This window comes from Meleagris gallopavo, chromosome 26, assembly GCF_905368555.1.
Source record: "Meleagris gallopavo chromosome 26, MGAL_WU_HG_1.1, whole genome shotgun sequence".
In the NCBI taxonomy this organism is placed as follows: Eukaryota; Metazoa; Chordata; class Aves; order Galliformes; family Phasianidae; genus Meleagris; species Meleagris gallopavo.
The window spans coordinates 5862223-5881177 of record NC_139429.1 but is presented as its reverse complement, the minus strand read 5'-3'; the positions used below and the strand labels follow the sequence as shown (position 1 = coordinate 5881177).

General features: G+C 46.1%; 1 protein-coding gene across 8 annotated transcripts in view; it reads left to right on the top strand.

Annotated features, from left to right (window-relative positions):
- Positions 1-18955, top strand: part of NCAM1 (neural cell adhesion molecule 1) — a 79065-nt gene that overhangs the window by 31717 nt on the left and 28393 nt on the right. For 7 of the 8 annotated variants that reach the window (XM_085209046.1, XM_085209043.1, XM_085209045.1 and 4 more), the window contains exons 2-12: positions 5475-5549; positions 7069-7287; positions 7855-7998; positions 8854-8991; positions 9465-9582; positions 9940-10109; positions 10236-10378; positions 14197-14226; positions 17582-17732; positions 18318-18502; positions 18843-18939. In XM_085209046.1, coding sequence (XP_085065172.1) covers positions 5475-5549; positions 7069-7287; positions 7855-7998; positions 8854-8991; positions 9465-9582; positions 9940-10109; positions 10236-10378; positions 14197-14226; positions 17582-17732; positions 18318-18502; positions 18843-18939 — 1470 coding nt within the window. The remainder of the gene's footprint in view (positions 1-5474; positions 5550-7068; positions 7288-7854; positions 7999-8853; positions 8992-9464; positions 9583-9939; positions 10110-10235; positions 10379-14196; positions 14227-17581; positions 17733-18317; positions 18503-18842; positions 18940-18955) is intronic. The other variant, XM_085209047.1, reaches the window with a different exon arrangement.

The following is an 18955-nucleotide window of genomic DNA, read 5'->3' as shown; positions in this document are numbered from 1 at the left end:
CCTCCCTGTCCCTGCTGGCCCCCCCTCTGCTGATGGAGCCAGGATCCCATTTGCTTTTCGAGCTGTAGGAGCACACTGCTGGCTCATGTTAAGCTTTTCATCCATCAGGTCCCCCAGGTCCTTCTCTGCAGGGCTGCTCTCAAGGACTGCTCCTTCCAGTCTGTACGGATGCCTGGGATTCCTCTGGCCCAAGTGCAAAACCTTGCACTTTGCTGTGTTGAACCTCGTTGGGTTCGTCTGGGCCCACCATTCAAGCCTGTTGAAGTCCTTTTGAATGGCATCTGCACCACTCAGCTTGGTGAGGGTGCACTCAATTCCGTCATCGATGTCATTGATAAAGATGTTAAAGAGCACCAGTCCCAAGACAGAGTGGGAAGGGAGCTCAAAGCGCCTGGTGCCGCTCCGTGCAGTGCACAGGGACACCCACAGCTCCAGCAGTGCTCACAGCCCCAACAGCCTGACCTGGGCTGTCTGCAGGGACGGGGCACCACCGCCTCTCTGGGCAACCTGTGCCAGTGCCTCACCGCCCTCAGTGCCAAACCTTCTGCCTCATCTCCACTCTCAATCTCCCCTCTTGTCGTCTGAAGCCATTTCCCCTTCTCCTATCGCAGACCCCACTATGGAGTCCGTCCCCTCCCTTCTCACAGCCCCTTTAGATGCTGACAGGCCGCTCTCAGCTCTCCTTCTCCTGCCTTCTCTTCTCCACGCTGCTCAGCCCCAGCTCTCAGCCTGTCCTCGCAGGGAGGGCTTCCATCCCTGCCACCATTTCTGTGTCCCTCCTCTGGACACAGCGCTCCAACAGCTCCACGTCTCTCCTGCCCTGAGGACTCCACCTGTGGACGCAGTGCTCCAGGTGAGGTGTCACAGCGCACAGCAGAGGGGCAGGAGCACCTCCCTGCCTGCTGCCCGCGCTGCTCTGGCTGCAGCCCATTAGAACTCATTTGAACATTGGTGTGTTTTCTCTTAGCTTCCTGGGCACACTGCAAAGTAATCCAGAGGAAAAGCACTGGGCACACACAAGTGGTGTGCTTTTGGCTGGTTTACTGCTGGACTACCGTAGGGGTGAGTTCTTACAAATACAGCTGTTGGTGTCACAGCTCTGTGTTTCCAGACTTGTTTGTTGCAGTCCTGGCTGCTGAGCTTCTACAAAGGGATGAGTCCCTTTCTTTCTGAATCTCCCCTCTGCCTGCTGCAGGCACTGTGCTTGCTGAGGTCACAGCAGTTCTTTCCTGCTAACCACAAAGTGCTCCATCAGTTTTCTCTCTCGGACTATTACTGGAACCGCTGCAGAAAAGCAGATGAGAATCCTGAGCGTTTGGGGAATTGTTCCATCAAGCTCGAGGGTGCTGAAAGCTGCTTAGATCCAGTTGATCCCAATAATTCCTCATCTGGATGGATTGAAGCAGGATTCTTGGCAAGGATATAGCGGAGGCAACGCTTCATTCTGTGCTTGCTGTCACAAAAGCAATTCATCTGGCTCTCGGATTTATGGCTTGGGTCCGTGTGATGAAAGGTTCAGTGTTACTGTGTGCTCTGATTCAGAAAGGCAGCAGTGTGGGCATCAGCCTTCCTGCATGTAAGATGGAGCGGTGCCTGTGAAGCCAGAGGGGTGCAGAACCAATTCCCAGCGATGAGCACACGCACCTCTGCTGCTCGTGGCACGTTGCTTAGCAGGTGCAGCCTGCCGTGCTAGCCTCAGTCATAGCCCAGCAGGGAGACTTCCCTGCCTTGTACTGAAATCATGGCTTAATTTGGGCTCATTTCTTTGTTTAAATGCAAAACTAATTGTATTTAACCGCAGATGAATGTGAAGTTACATTAACAGTTTTTCAAATCAAAGGGGAGTTATTCAGTGTTATTTGGGAGCTGGGAACTTTGCAACCAGATAAGAGATATGGGGGAGGGCAGACCTATAAAAAGTGTTATTGTGCCATTATGAAGAGCCTTTTTAATGCAGTTATTATGCAATGCTAAAAAGGCCCTTATTTCTGGAAGTTCGAAGTGGAATATAAATGGCCTTACGGTGTCTGTTAAATGAAGAGTGGGGAAAAACAGTCTCTGTTCCTCTGAACGGCAGAGCAAAAATAATAATTAGTGATTACAATCCATGTTGGTGCTGAGTTTGTTAGCCTGATCATATACCAAGCAACGAAGTAGCAGGTAGGGAATAATTGTTGGTGTAATTTAAGGCATGTTCGTTGTTAGGATGAACCCATTTATCCAGGTTATGAGGTCAACAAATTGTTTCAACCTGCCTTTATCAGTAGAACAATTAGAGTTGAATTCTCCCTGGTGCAAAATAAAGGCTGTAGATGAGCTGAATATGAATAATTCAGAGGAACGTTCTGCTCAGGTAGTGCCTGATTTCCAGAAGTGCCTTTCAGTCTCCCTGACTCGAGGGCTCCTGGATGCACTCAGCTGGGTTCCTGTGTGCTTAGTGGTATTACTGAGGGTCTGCAGGGCAAGTGAGCTGCATGGAGTGTCCCTGCAGGGCAGAAGGAATTGGGGAACAGCTCTCTGCTGAATAATTCACCCTTTGCACAGGAGAGACTGAATCAGCAGAGCAGAAGGGTCAGCCCAGCAGTGCTGCTGTTCTGCCCTGGTTTTCCAGCCTGCTTAGTACTGGGGCACTGCCTACCACTGGCTTTGTAGTCACACAGTCACTGTTTAATAGCAGCATTTGATGAGACACTGACATGTTTAGAAGACAAATCAGTGCTTCTGACAGCAGCAGTGTGCTCAGTGACACCAGTGTTATGCAGCCTTCCTGGGGAAAGGTGGGTGTGTGAGGGGCAGGGATTCATGTGTCAGCACTTCCTCTCTTATAGTGAGCATTTGGGGGTCGGCCTTTTCTGCTTGTTTTAAAGCCTGTCCTGCGAAAGGAGTGAATGTGTGCTAGAAAGGAGATGAAAGCAGGGAGAGCAACCTAAAATAGACACAGTTCATCAAGCAGTGTGAGGCTGTCCCAGAACCAGAGACACAGCTGGTGGATTGTCACCTGTCTCACTGCTCCCTCTGTTCAGATGCTTCATCAGAAAATCCCGCATCTGTTCTTGTCTGTTTATCAGGAGTCCTTTGCTCTGTGTACAGCTCTGCGCTTGCTGTCCCAATTCCCTGGTTCATGCTTGTTTCCTGAGCACTGCAAGGAGCGTTGCCCCTGGCACGTAGCTGCTCGTTTCTGAAGCAGAGCGTGTTCTTTGAAAACCCAGGTGTGTTTGGCAGCTGGAGGAATGCCTCTGTGGCCTGGTGTGTGCACGGTGGCATGGAAACACCCAGCACAACAGACAAAGCACTTGCAGTGAAGTTGCCAAGATGTGCTCTAGCTGCATGGGAGAGAGGAATAGCTCCATTAATGGCCGCAGTCTAGAAATAAAAACTATTCGCTCAGGCCTCTTGAGATTCACACTTGAGCTGGACTTGTTAGGCCACAGCAATGCTGCAGCATCAGGACCTAGCTGAAGGAAATCCAGAAATTGATTACATTTTCTGTCTAATGTATGATTGTATATGAACAGGAAAATGGGGAGCTATCGTTGAACCTCAGAACGGCTGAGGTGGGAGGGGAGCCCAAAGCCCAGCCAGTGCCACCCCCGGCCATGGGCAGGGCTGCCCCCCACCAGCTCAGGCTGCCCAGGGCCCCATCCCACCTGGCCTGGAGTGCCTGCAAGGATGGGGCACCACAGCTCTCTGCTTTCCTTTTTCATTTGCTTAGCACTAGTATAATTCAAACCATAAAAGAAACAGTCACACGGGATATGCAACACAGGCCGGAAGTTTGAGTAGCTTTCATCTGGGCTTTTTAACTTACTTTGAAGTGATTGTTGATTTCCTATCCTCAATGTATTGAAGCAGGATTGTTTTGATACATGTAGCAACCTTGGATTTTCTTGTGCACATGCAGAAAATGGTTGAAGTTGTAGGGGAACTTGTGGAGATCATCTGTTCCAACCTTGTGCTAAAGCTGTTCCACCTAAAGCATGTTGTAGGCTGAAAGGATTTAGGGAACAAGAAATGGACACCAAGAAGTATACCTGCAAAAGGAGGCCATTTAGTCCTTGTTGCAGTGAACCTAATAAACCTTAAGTCTTTTATTATATCTGGTTCTTTGTATTTGCAGCTCTGTCTGGGAGTGAATTATACTGAAGTAGTATAGTTGAGAGGAATTAGATTAGCCAGCAATAAAACAGGCTGAATGCAAGAGCTGAAAGGGCAACTGCGCTTCATTGAAAACAGCAGGGAGAGAGAGAGTGCCCTCAGACAAAACATATGAGTTAAATAAAGATATCCTAAGGGAGATTTCAAAGGCCTAAGAATTATTTTCATTTCTTTCTGGAATTATTATCTAACTTAGATTGTTTTTAAGTGATTCTTTAGGGATGGAGCTGCAGTCAGTTGCAGGGAGCATAGAAGTGCACCATCTTTTGCTGAGTCCAGGTTACAAGCAAACAGGTAATAGATGCTTCACCCAGAAGTGTTAATCATAGACTCACCAAGGTTGGAAAACACCTCCAAGATCACCCAGTTCAACAGTCTGCCTGTCACCACCATTTCCCCACTAAACCATGTCCCTTAGTACCAGATCTAAATGTTTCTTGGACACTTCAGGGACAGTGACACCACGACTTCCATGGGCAGCCCATTCCAATGCCCAGCCACTTTTTCCTGACATTCAGCCTGAACCTCCCTCAGTGCAACTTGAGGCCATCTTTCCATGCGGGAGAATTATTTCTGCTGCCACAAACAAAAGCACAGCCCCAGCCTAAAAGCCAAGAGTTGATGATCTCCTGTGAGAAGACGGCAAAAGAGACCAAAATATTGCTACTGCTTTTCAGTAGGACAAAGTAAGGGGAAGTGTGCCTGGATTAATTTGGAAGCAAGTCTCAGCCACTTCTGTAAAGGCAGAAAGGACAACAGTCAGTGGTTGTTGTCAGTATTTTGGAGATTTCTTTCTTAATGCAGGCATGCTCTGGCTGCTGTAGATATCCATCTGGGGTTCATTGGCTGTTTGGACTTGGAAAATGCTGCAGAGAACCCAGAGTATGCCGGTGGCTCCCAACCATGACTGATGGTTGGGCTTGTAAGAATGTGGTGTCGGAGCAAGAAGTCAACTCCAAAGCAAAGAGAATGGCTGCCAGAACAGGTTTGTGAACCAGTTCCAATCAGTGTTCAGGGATGTGCTTAAAGGCTGTGTGCCATCACTGCTCCCAGTGTTGTACTGTGGATAGGGATTTGAAGGGAAATCGGCGCTTTCTGTATCATTTGATGTGGCTTTATGTTGGGCTGGAAGTGACTCTGAATGTTTGCAGGTGTCCCAGAGGTCTGTGGCACTGTCTGCTCAGATACATATTGATAAAGAGCCAAATGTGCTCCACCCAATGCTCTTCAGTCGGATGAGTTGGAATCCTGGCCAAGCTTCTTTGCTGAAGACAGCTGCTGTTGTCTAAACCTCTTCTGTGTGCTCCTTTCTTTTGCAGCCTCTCTACAAGTGGATATTGTTCCAAGTCAGGGAGAGATCAGCGTTGGAGAATCCAAGTTCTTCTTATGTCAGGGTGAGTGCTGGCTTATGGCATAGGGTGTCTGCACGTCTGGGTTTGCTGGGAAGGCTGATCTGCATGTTAGGTCTGAGATAAAAGGTCTGCTGCTTAGTCAGGCTGTAGGGTTTCTTGCTTTCTTTCTCATATGCCCTCAGATATGATAAGATTTAAGTGTAAAAGGCAACGTGTGGTGTTTGCTGGGAAGAGTAAATACACTCTCCCTTGAGAGCTGGCAGCAGAAAGCAGCTCCAGTAAACAGCTTTTAAAATGGGAAAAGAAACAAAACAGCAAATTAAGTGTTGCCTCTGTGCTGGAGCAATAGCCACAACAATGACACTTTGCATCGTTCCACAGCTCCTTGGTCTTTTGAGTTTAGAATTAAGCTTGATTTTTGATTGTTAATTTTTTTCCAAATTATATCTCTAGCCCATTGCTAAGAGAAGCAGTGGGAATTTCCAGGTCACTTGAGAGTCATCACCTCAGCAACTAAGGATTTTAATGCCGCTGAAAATCTTTTTTTGTGACAAAAGTTTGTGTTTGAGCAGCTCCCTTACTGCACCGTGTGCTGCAGTGCTGAAACATTCCCTGCGCCCCAAAGACGTTTTTTCAATTTGATGATGTTTTTCAAATTAGTACTTGTCCTGTTCAAAGCAGCTGGCCTGGTTTCTGATGGGAGGAACTGCTGTGTTGGCACCCCAACGTGATAGCATCCTGGGGCATGACATATAGCTAAAAGGTGATTAGTGAGCTCTGGGAGCAAAATGCCATCAGTTCCTCGAGAGCATACCAACAGGAACAAGTGAGGTTGTCTGATCCAGGGATGCTTCACTGCAGAGTAATTAGTTAATGCCAGAGCTTTGAAAGCAAAAGCATACTCTTAATAAGTGCTGTTGTGATGATGCATACCTTCAGAAAAGTTTGAGATCAGTTAAAGCCCCTGCAGTAATAGGAACCTGTCCCAAATAACGGAGCCACATGGGGGAATGCAGAGGGATGAGCTGCAAGAGGGAGGCAGCCTGAACCAATTAGTGACAATACTTGCTTACATTGAATGCAGTAAAAGGTTTAACCTGATGAACACCAGAGCTGCTGCTACGGCATCATCACAATTTTGATACACAAAGCAGCAAATACACATATCTGTCAAAAATACGGCAGAATTGGAGCAGAAAGACGTGGTTTGGTTTTTTGCTCTCAAACTGACCAATGTGGGGCTTGCACAGTGGAGGGGCTGGGACATAAAATTCCAGGATGCATAGAAGGTCATTCTGAAATGAAATGAAATTGTTCCCCTTTAGATTTCAAGAAACAACCTAATGTAACTTCTGCACAATAGCAGCTGACCATTCACAGTGCTGTGAGAGAATTTTCTCGGTTTGCTTCTCGGGTACCAGAAGCCCTTCTTCCCTTGGGTCAGTTTTCCACAAAGTGCTACTGGTTGTATTCAATTCCCTACTGCTGGTATTTAATTTCCTTTGTGCATGTTAGTTGGGAACTCACTTCAGTTTGCTTTGTTTTCTTTTATTCTCTGCAGTGGCAGGGGAAGCCAAATACAAAGACATTTCCTGGTTTTCCCCTAATGGTGAGAAGCTGACGCCCAACCAGCAGCACATCTCAGTGGTGCGAAACGATGACTTCTCCTCCACCCTCACCATCTACAATGCCAACATTGATGATGCTGGCATCTATAAATGTGTTGTCAGCAGTGTGGAGGAGGGAGACTCTGAAGCCACCGTCAATGTGAAAATCTTCCGTAAGAGAACAACTCCAGGGCTACTTTCTGGGTTTCCCTGCACATATATGAGGCAAGATTAGGCAGGGGGAAACACCTTACCTTCCTACCAAAAGCTATTATTGCTGAAGGGGAGAAATGAGGTTCGAAAAAGAGCATTAAGAAGATTCTCCTCCTTTCTTGGTTTTGAGGAGGAGGTGGATGTTGAGACCTTTGTTTGTCAGGTGTTTACCAGCTTGCCTACTGCTTAAATTCTTCTGAAGGATCAGAGAGCAAAAGGCAGAAGGAGAAGATTCTAGTGCATCATAAATGTGTAGGAGGAGGAAGTGTACATGGCAGTTCCGTGAGTGACAAACACACTGTGAGAGTTGGGCTGTTGCTCCCAAGTTAAATGGGGTTCTGATGTTGCAGTGCAGTGTGTTGAGTCAAGTGCAGCTGTATCCTCCTCTCTGGGGCATGCAGGTTTCCATAGAACAAGCCCTCTGGGGTTTCATTGCTTTTTTTCAAGCTTGAGTTGGGTTGAGTTGGGAACACAGCTTGATATGTGCTGAAAAAGCTGCAGCAACTTTCTCCTTCCATTGCTTTCAGAAAAGCTCATGTTCAAGAATGCCCCCACTCCTCAGGAGTTCAAGGAAGGGGATGATGCTGTGATTGTGTGTGATGTAGTCAGCTCGCTGCCTCCTACCATCATCTGGAAACACAAAGGCAGGGATGTCATCCTAAAAAAAGATGGTAAGGTGCAAGATATACTGGTGCTTGTCCATTTAGGGGTCAAATATCCATCTCCCAGCAAGTTCATACCTTCTTGTTCTCCTGTACCCCTTGTACAGTCACAAGGAAGAAGGGGAAGCCATTTGTATGTTACCCAAGGTCTTAGGATGTGAACATCATTATTCCAGGTGCTTTGATTTGGGAATGGTAGGAATATAATGTTCCCATGGGGATGACCATCAGGCTTTGATGCTGCAATAAAAATGCTAGAAGCATTTTTTGGATTTAAAAAATGAAAACAAAACCATCAGGACAGAAAAGCTGTATGTTGTGATGCTCTACTCTACAGTATTTCTAAGGAAATGGCTGAAAGCTCCTAGCAAGTATTTCCCTTTCATTCAAAATGCTACAGACTGTCTTTCCCAGAGTGGCATTTCACTGGCAGTGAGGAGTCCAGTGCTTGCCTGCAACTGAGCACTGGTACCTCACCTCTCTTTCCAACATCAGCTTCTTACAGGCACAAGGGAACTGTAGTAAGACTCAGACTCTTCCCTCACTCAGCAAGAGGGGCAAGTGTTAACGTGATTCTTGTTTGATATTAGTTAAATGTAAATGTGTTTGTGTATCTTTATTTATCTCTCTGTACTTTGAGTGTAAAACACAGAGCAGTTTGTCTGCTACCTTTGTCTGATTTCTTTCTTGGTAATGTCAGATCTGACTGCAGCAGTATCTCCATTTTAACGTGATGCGAAAGGAAGTTTCATTGCATTCAGCCTTCCCTCCAACTCAGGAAGGGTGAGGGGAGGTGGAGAACCTGTTTTGTGCAGTGAGCTTTCCCAGGGATCTTTGGATGAACCTTCCTTTTCTCTCTTCTAGTTCGGTTTATAGTGCTGTCCAACAACTACCTGCAGATCCGGGGAATCAAGAAAACAGATGAAGGGACGTACCGCTGTGAGGGCCGCATCCTGGCTCGTGGGGAGATCAACTTCAAAGATATTCAGGTCATTGTAAATGGTGAGTGGCAACAGAGTTAAGAGCAGTAAGTGACAAAGGTCTGTACCATCTGCACTCCAGACTGCTGATGGAAATGTTATCCACATTCACACACAGAGGTTACTATCTATCAGCTTACTAATCTTTCTCTGCTGTGTCAAATAAAAACATCCATGGTTACCAAATGTGTACTGGAAATGATCATATCCAGAGTAAGTTTAAGTGCCTAACGACTTAGTGAGGTGTTGAGGCTTACAAGTGGTTTTGTCGACAGCACAGATTTTCTGTGCATCTCTCCATCCTCACACCAGTTGCTTTGGAGAGCTCATCCATCAAACCTGACAGTTGAAACCTGCACGTGGCAGCTGAAAGGGTTTGAATCGCTAGTGACATCTGTCTATATTGCTGAGATTTAGTTAGACTTCCAGGCCTCGTTCTTGCTCACATCTTCTGTCTCCCCTTTCTAACTTCAGTGTGGTTTCCTTCTCTTCTAGTACCTCCTTCTGTGCGTGCCAGGCAGAGCACTATGAACGCCACTGCCAACCTCAGCCAGTCTGTCACCTTAGCATGTGATGCTGATGGCTTTCCTGAGCCAACCATGACGTGGACAAAGTAAGATGTTATATGCAGTGTCCTGATTCTTTGTGAGCATGGATGTTTTCAATAAGGCCCTGGAAAACCAGGCAGGAGGGAAAACCTTTTAACCACAATGACATGAATCCATTTTTCTCCCAAGAGTAGGAATGACCTCCTAGCAGGGAATTGCAGTTAGTTTTGGTTATGAGTTAATGTTGATAGGCAGCGAAGCACCACACAGCAGCTCTTCCCTCCCACTGTTGGAAAGAGGTGGAGATACCTCTGACACTGAGTTTCAGTGTAGTAACGCAGTTCTCATTAACATAAAACCTCACAAGCAGCATTTGACTGCTTCTCCTCCCCATCACAGCCAGTGTGCTTTGTGCCCTGCAGGGATGGAGAGCCGATAGAGCAGGAGGATAATGAAGAGAAATACAGTTTTAACTACGATGGGTCTGAGCTGATCATCAAGAAGGTGGATAAGAGTGATGAAGCAGAGTACATCTGCATCGCTGAGAACAAGGCTGGCGAGCAGGATGCCACCATTCATCTCAAAGTCTTTGGTGAGCTTTTGCCTGTTCAAAAACCCTCTTTTCCCTTCATGTTGCTTGTTTCAGACATTGCTGTTTACAGACGGGCTTCATTATGAGCAGCAACTGAGTGAAGGTTGTTTTTATTTTTCTTTCCAGCAAAACCCAAAATCACGTATGTGGAGAACAAAACAGCTATGGAGCTGGAGGATCAGATCACACTGACCTGTGAGGCATCTGGGGACCCAATCCCTTCCATCACGTGGAAAACTTCCACCCGGAACATCAGCAATGAAGAGAAGGTACCACCACTCCCAAGACCCTGGTCTTTTGGGCAGGGGTCAGTGCTGCATGATGGCAACAGGCAAATGGAGATCAAGGTGCTTCCCCCCTCCATAGTGAGAATGCTTGCGGTCCTGCAGAGTAACTGCTGGAGGCCAGCTCTGTAGCTGAAGTAATCCCATGGGTGTCCTTTTTACAAAGAGCAATCACAGTTTGTAACAAAACTGAGACTGTGCTTTTTAATTCCTGCTTGTATTGGCCTGAGCTGAATTTGTTTGCAAAGCAATAAGACCTGGACCCTCCTTGGAGGAGTTTCATGGTGGACATAGAGATACAGGACTTCTGAAAGGGTTTCCAAGCTGAGACATGGGAATGAGCGCCCTGATTCCAGTGTTGTCCATGCTGTCATCATGAAGATGATTTCACTGGGGAGGGTGGCAGGTGAAGAGGTGTGGGATATTCTTTCAAAAATGCAGTGGACCAAAATGAACCTGTTAATTCATTCTTGCTCTTCTTTATTGTATGCTAACTCTACACGTACTTGAAGCACAAAAGCCTGGCTGCCTTTGTGTTCACTTGTTTTGTTGATCACATCAAAACCATTTTGTTCTTAAAAGGCAAAAATAATTAGCAGTTTTTCTCTTTTAGAAGGGTGCTGTTTCATTTATTTTATTATTATTGGCTGTAATTCCCTTTTACCAGAGAAGATTAGGATGCACTTTGTTACTCTGGATATTACATAATAGTTATGTAAGAAGTTGACTAGGAGGCATAGTATAGAGCTGAAGGAAGCTTAGACACGAGTTAGAGTAGGGAGTTACTGCTTATTAATAGTCCTATAACGACAGGATGCTTCAAGGCTCAGCTCACGTGGGAATGTCAGGGGCCTGACTTGGTATGAAGGTAGCAGCTGACAGCCTGCAAGTCTCAGAGGCAACGGCTGTCAGTCATTTGGAGGTAACCACTCTTAGTCATCCACATTCTGCTCCGTTCCTCCTAAATGAGCTTTTTGTATTGCCCCCATGATGTCAGCTCTTCACTGTGTTAATGTGGAACTTTTTCAATCAGGGTGCCCTCTGCAGAGAAATGTTAGTATCTTCTGTATTCAGGAGTTTGTGTGGATCCCTGCAGCATTTCGGGAGAGATTCCTGTTGCCTTTGAAAGCCCTTGGCTTGGTCTCTTAGCACAGCCTGTGGTCTTTTCTCAGTCTAGAAGGGTGATGGGAAGAGTTAAATGCCTCCTTTGCTTCCAGCACTAGGGTTTGGATCACAGCCAGGGAGAAGAGCTTTGTCAGGAAGAAGAATATAAGACCTGAAATAAGGCTCAATCGAGTAGAAGTCTGTAGGAGTGCCTGTTTGCAGGGAGTCCTGTCTGTCAAGCCTAATTAAGCTAACAAGACCTCAGTGGCAAAACTGCTAACCATTTTTGAGACTCATATATTCTATATCCTTTTTAATGCAGTTGAATCAGTGATCAGTGTTAAAGAATGACATTATATGTTCTGGTAATATCTTAGTAGATGGGGAGAAAATCAAAGGTTTGAGGTACCACCGTGTTGTTCATGTATGGATTCAAACCTTTAGGGCAAAGATTTGCTGTCATACAACATTCACTTTCTAGGCAGGATTTTCTTCCCTTTCTCTCTCTTTTTTTTTTTTTTTTTTTTTGGTTGTTGTTTTCTTTTTTAATTTAAACTTTTTCCCATTCTCTGTGGGTAAATGGTACAGACTTCCAGAAAATTCTCAGGACAAAATAGCTCTATTGGACATTCCATGCTGTGTACAGCCTTTGTGATGCACTTTGATTGTGAATGTAGAAATGTGTTATCTAGGAGAAGTTTTATCCCTGTCTGAAATTCTTGTTTGTCCCTACTGCAAAAGATAGCAAGAGCTATAAGCCATAGGAAGTCATTAACATAAATGTCAAGCCATTTAAAGTCATTTTATCTTTCCTCAACTATTTATTGCTGTGCCGTTGTGGGGAGGAAGAATGTGGGGTTTTTTTGTTACCAGATGTAATGCTGATTAAGCCAGTATGCCATATTCCTCATCACCTCCACTACATTTCCTCCCTTTGTAAAAGATGTGTCAGTGTGCGTAGTTTGGATCTGTTGTACATTGGTGTTCCTAAGTTTTAAGATTTCCGTGGCAGCAGCTGAACCTGTGGTGTGAGCCTCCCTGGCCTGCCATGCCAGCTCTCAGTACCTGCATCACATTTCTGTTTTCACAATAGCAAGTCATCCTTCCCAAATGGAAGGGAAGATGTGTGAGTTTCTTGATTTTCCTCTGGGGAACCCACATTGAACAGATTGGAGCTTGTATGTCTCTTGGCCTTGGTGAGGAAGGGTTAAGATAGAAACTCTTCAGGATGGAGGCTCTGTTTCTGCCTTCTCCCCACACCCACCAGCCCCAGTACAAAGAAGCAGCAAACTGGGGGAATGTGGGAACTGGCTTCTTCCCTCCTTCATCTTCCTGGAGCCTGACAGAACACAGTGTAAAGGCACGTCTGCTCTTTTTACACCTCTGTGCTGGTGCTGTAGAACCTCATTGGAGAGAACTGAGAGGAGACTTGCATGGACATCAGTGAGGTGGTCCTGACTGGTTCTGGTAGTGACTGGTGCATGAAAAGGGAATGATGCTGAGACCTGATGATCCTGTTCGGTTTTCAGGGAACTTGTGCATAAGAGGATATAGATACATAGAAATTAAGAGATATGGAGTTTCTGGGCAGAGCCCCAGCCCACACGTGTGTTGGTGAGCTTTGTTTTTTCCACTGGAGAGCCCACCTCAAGCCTCCAATCAGAAGTAAATAGCCTGCTTTTGCCAAAGACTTCATAGAATTGTCTGTACCATTTGTTAATACTGAAGTCTCATAGTTTTCACTGCAAGCACTGTGGAAACAATACTGTGCTTTTTCTTCTCATTTCCTTAACTTTCATCTCCATTTCTGTAACATCACTCTTGTGTATGCTGTTATATCCACATGCCAGCAGTGCTTGTGCTATTGTGACTGTGATATTAGCAGGTGATTTTTGACTCCTGAATTGAAATGGATCAAGTTGTGATTGAAATAGACACTAGAATTTAAAACAAACAAAAACATTTGAAATTCATAGAGAAAAAGGGAACTCTGCAACTTTGGTCGTTGTGAACCAGAGTGAATATGGTCCACAGTGTTGCTGTGTGTCTCTGAATGGCAATGTGTGTTTCTTGGTAAGGTTTGTGCATGTTTGACTGATGCCTGTTTGCTTAGTTGCCCCAAGTTGGATTGCAAGGATTGGGTGCACGTAGCCCTAAGCCTGATGAGCTGGGTGTGATGAACTGGAGGTGGGGGTCAGACTGTTGCAGTGCTCTGCAGTTCGAGGGCTCCCACTCCTCACAGTGTGCATGTCAACCCACACAAATGCATGAGCACATGAACCAGACAGGAGTTAATGGTAGTCGGTGTGTCCAGGTGGCAACCAGATCAATAGCTTATCTTTCAGTTAAGTGACCTTGGTTATCAGGATTATTTCCCTTGGATGCCTAGATGTGTTTCCAGAAAGGATGAGATGTGACAAGGGAAATAGTCACTCAGTTTTTAAAAACAGAGGCAGAGAAAGGGTTTAGGTATTGTTAGAATAATTTTGAGGATATTGAATTTTGAATGCAAGTCTAAATGCAAGTTCTGTTGGGAAATGGAAATTGCAATCACCCCACACACGAAATACACAGCTCGGAGCCTGCATGCACACAGACGTAGCGTGGTGCTTACACTGTGATACCTGAAAGCAACCTTTGATAAACTTGTATTGCTTTTTTTTTCTCCTGTTGTTGTGTTCTATATCTGCTCTCTCCAGGCTTCGTGGACCCGGCCCGAGAAACAAGAGGTATAATCTTATACCAGACCTTTAATAAACTTCCTAGTTGTTCTTATTTTTGTTTTTTAAGCATTACAGATTAACAAATCTCTAGTCCAGCAACCACGCCAACTAAACCAGCATTAATAATACAAATAAATTAAGTACTGGTACTGAAGAGAAACAGCTAATAGTGTTAGAAGTTGCTTGGCATGTAGTTCTGCATCTCTGGATGAGCAAACTAGCTGTGTTGGGAGTGAGTAATCCTGGTTGTCACTTCAAAAAAGGAAAAAAAGTGCCGGGGGAGGGAGAAGAAAGGGAAGGCAAATCTGCAACCTAACAAATACAGCTTCGCCATTTCCTTCAGTGCTACAAGTGTGGATCATGCCCCTTTTCTGGAGTTTTAAGAGTTAGCTGCTGTGTGTATTGTGGGATAGTACCTTTTTTCTGAGATAGCCTCTTCTGCTCCAGCCAACTCATCTGTTTGCTCATGGCACCTCTTCAGTTTGGCCTTCTTTTAGAGGATAACTGCATCCTATTCTGTTTCAAAATCAATGCAATTAAATCTCTCCAAAGTTATTTTTTTTCCAGAAAATGCTCCCACTTACTGAATCATTGTCACTTGCCTTTAATTTTCAAGGGTCAGTGAAGGGGAACAGAAAATACAGTATGGTTTGTTGCTGTTTATGTTTCACATTCATTACTGTGTTGTAGAAATAATACTCATCTGCCATTAAGTGCACCTCATTGGTTTCAGTCATAAAAACACTGGATGCTTAAAAACTCAGTTAAAAGCAAAATTGTACCTCAGTTACATCCCTGATCGGTGCTGCCTTCCTGCTAACTGGGTATTAGCTGAGCTTTGCAAGTATGAGGAGCTGCAGATGAGTTAGTGAAATGCAAGCACAGGGCTAGGAGAGGTCACCTCACTTTCTGTCCCTGGAGTTTGTGGCTGTGGTCAGGATTTCCAGGGGCTATCTGTAATGACCTCTCCTGTATGGAAAGTGGGCAAGGAAGACTGTGTTAGATTGGCATGGATGCTTTGGCTTGTGAAAGGATTGAGAAGTCCTACAGAGGGGAAGGGGAGGGTGCATTCCCTGCCTATCTCGTCTGTTCCCCCTTTTCACAGAAGCATTAACGTCTACTCAAGTTGTTGCTGCAGTGACTGTGCCACATGGCATGGCTGGAATTTGAAGAAAAACACCATTGTGCACCTCAGCCCCACCTGTAGCACTCAGCAATGTGGAACACCATCACACACTTCTCTGGAGAGGAGAGCGGTACCTGCAATCACAGAACTATAGAATGGCTTAGGTTGGAGGGGACCTTAAGGACCAGCACCCAACTCCCTGCCTCGGGCAGGGCTACCCCACCAGCTCAGGGTGCCCAGGGCCCCATCCATGGCCTTGCGATGGTGTGAGTTGTTGCCTGTGTCTCGTAGGTTGTCCCACCACTATGGGAAACATTGCTATGCAAAATTATGCAAAAATCTAAGCCAGGGCAGTTAGGTGAAGGGATTACAGGTGCCCACAGCTCTGGCTCACAGGTTTCTACCTCCTCCATGTCTCTAATAGCCTGGGATTGTTGATATCTGATGGTCTGAATCAGGAATGAAGAGAAGCAGCAGCATGATTTCTTGCGTGGAGATTATTCTCTTTGAATATTTTTTCCTAATCTTCCTTTTCCTTTACACATGCCTTTTGTACTAAGATACACAGCCACATCTTCAGGATTGGTTATATTACTGGTTAAGTTATTCATTTATCTGAACTGCCTAGCACTGTTCTGTTTGTATCGAATCCTGGAGAGGCAGGTGACTCGACGTGAAGTCATCTTTGCTGTAGCGATCGTGGGCTGCTATTTTGCTATAGGTATAGATACACTCCTGCCTGATTGAGTCAGAGACCAACAGAGTGGTCACCTGCATCGTGAGCTAAAAGGCGAGGAAGCTTTGCAGATCTGAAGTCTTTACAGTCATGGATCCTCCTGCAGTAGTTTCAGAAGAGAGCTGGATCTTGGCTGTGTAAGATACCACAGTTATGGGGCCCTTCACCACTTCTAGGAAATGTGTTCTTGAAATAAATCAGTTTCCAGCAACATAAGGGACCACGGACAGAGAGGGCATAGAGTTTGTACCATGTGGCATTGGCTGTAGTGGTCCTGTGTGCGTGGTAGAAGAGGTGCACATACTAACTGCTTTTGTGTCAAAAGATAATAACTTTCTTCGTTTGAAATTTGACTAGCTCAAATGGACTAGTGTTCAGAACTAGCAGAAGTAATGACTTTTTCTGTGTAGAAGCTTAGTCTCGCAGCTGTAGGCCCCCAGCTCAGAACAGAAGGATGCCTCAGGCCTGCAGGATCCGAGCACTTGAGGTATCAGAAACATATTTGGTGCTACAACTCAGTGCCTGTCTGTGTGATTTCCTCGAGGTTTATCCTCATAATCTCAGTGCTTGTCTCACATCCTTCAAGAAGCATCGTGCTCTTGGGGCTCTGATGGTCTGAAGAGTGGCAGCAGGGCACTCAGTTTGTTGGAAACAGGATGAGAAAGCTTGTCCTTTAAAGCTTCCAAGCTGACCACATTTGCACAAGGATCAGCATGGAGGCTGTTTGCGTTGGATCCCTGAGTGGTTGCAATCCCTTTGGACAGATGACAGCCTGGATTTTACATTCCTTGTCTCTCACTGATGTCCCTGCACTCTCCTGCTTGTGGGAGCAATTTCTGAACTGGTTTACAATCAACAGAGTTTGCTCTAGAATTTTCTTAGAGCATCACAAGAACTTGAAGCAGGCTGTCTTTAGAAGGGTCCCACAGTTTGCTTGCCCTGTTTGCTGTACCTTGCTCTGTTTGGTGCTGTGCTCAAGTGAAAGCTCTGAGCTTTCATTTTGCCTGATTCAGCTCTGAGGTTTGGATCTGTTCTTACTAATGTCACTTCACGGATGCTGAAATAAAACAAGTATCAGTGAGAGAAGAGTAAGTCTCAAATTCTCTGAATGAAAACGGTACTAGTTACAGAGGTTTTCTGCAAAAGCATCCTGGCAAAAATGCTTTAACCAGAGCTGGATCTCCGCAGTTGTTAAGCTAAGAAGCAGCTTGATGTTATCCAGCTGTCCTCAGTTGTGTAGCAGCATCTGATACTTCAGTCCCTCATTTCTTTTCTTTTTGTTCCCGTTACCCGAGTGCTTTAATATGCTGTATTCAGATCTGTGCAACAAGGCTGAGCTGCTTTAGGAAGTGCTGTGCCCATGGTTTCACCTACCAGGTGATCGCTTCCAAGTGCTGAGCACTGGAGAGCTGCTGTGAGGTAGATTTGTGTTTTTTCTGTCCCTGAGCTGCAGCGCTGCCCAGAGCCCAACCCCTGACTCTCAGTTCCTTTCCTGCCAGACCCTGGATGGGCGCATCGTGGTGCGCAGCCACGCACGGGTTTCGTCCCTGACTCTCAAAGAAATCCAGTACACAGATGCCGGAGAGTACGTGTGCACAGCCAGCAACACCATCGGGCAGGACTCGCAGGCCATGTACCTCGAAGTGCAGTGTAAGTGGGTGAGGGGCAGGGCGTGTGGGATAGGGACGGGTGGGCAGGAGGGGATGATGTTTTCTGATGAGGTGGAGGCACCTACGAGTAGGGAAATCTGTATTGTTGTTATTGTTGTTGTTGTTGTTGTTATATGCTGAGGGCGTGGGAAGCAGCTCAGTCTGAAATAATGCTGTTAGAGTTGCGTTTTGCTGTGTGCACACGTGCAAATGGTTGCACTAGTTGACTCCAGCTGAGACACTGTTTGCAACCTGGGAAGATCACAGGCCATGAATCTGCCGTGGGCTCATTCATGGAGGATATCAGCGTTGCACTTCCCCAGGCGTGTAGCTTGCTGTCTGCTTGTCCTCCCACTCTGCATGAGGGACAGCCTTTGGTTCTGGGCAGATTTTTCCTGTGTCCTTCAGCAAAAGACCACTACCAGCAGCAGCCCCCTGGATGAGAGGGCTGTCTCCTATCCCCACGTTAGGTTCCTTCTCCCACATCAGCCTGGGTCTCAGCCAAGGAGTTCTTGCGGTGAAGTTGGCTGGGCTCCTTCAGGAGTTTTTCTAGGTATTGTTGCCTTCACAAGAATGTTTGTTTCAGATGCTCCCAAGCTTCAGGGCCCTGTGGCCGTCTATACCTGGGAAGGGAATCAAGTGAACATCACCTGTGAGGTATTTGCTTACCCCAGTGCTGTCATCTCCTGGTTCCGGGATGGACAGCTGCTCCCCAGCTCAAACTACAGCAACATCAAGATCTACAACACTCCATCAGCAAGCTACCTGGAGGTGAGGAAAAGCACTAAGGGATGCGCAGCCAGGAAGTCTCAGTCCTACCAAGTATTTTGTTTCTGTTGCTAAAGCCCAGTCTTTCATCAGGGTGCCGTGTTAGTGGGCAGCAGGTTGTGCAGTATTTCTGGCACACGAATGCAAGGGGCATCAAGTCATGGAAACACCACCCCCTCCTTGCTTTTGACGTTCTGCTCACTGTAGTTCTCCCATCTGTGGGCAGCCCTCTGTGTCAGCACATGAATTTTATTATTACTTCCTTCCCCAGTAAAACGCAAATGGCATTAGCAGAATGAAAAGTGCCTTCTGATCCAAACATGCACCTTAATCTCTTCTGTAGGTGACACCAGACTCTGAAAATGACTTTGGGAACTACAACTGCACTGCTGTAAACCGCATTGGCCAGGAATCTTCAGAGTTCATTCTTGTGCAGGCGGGTGAGCATCCCAGGCA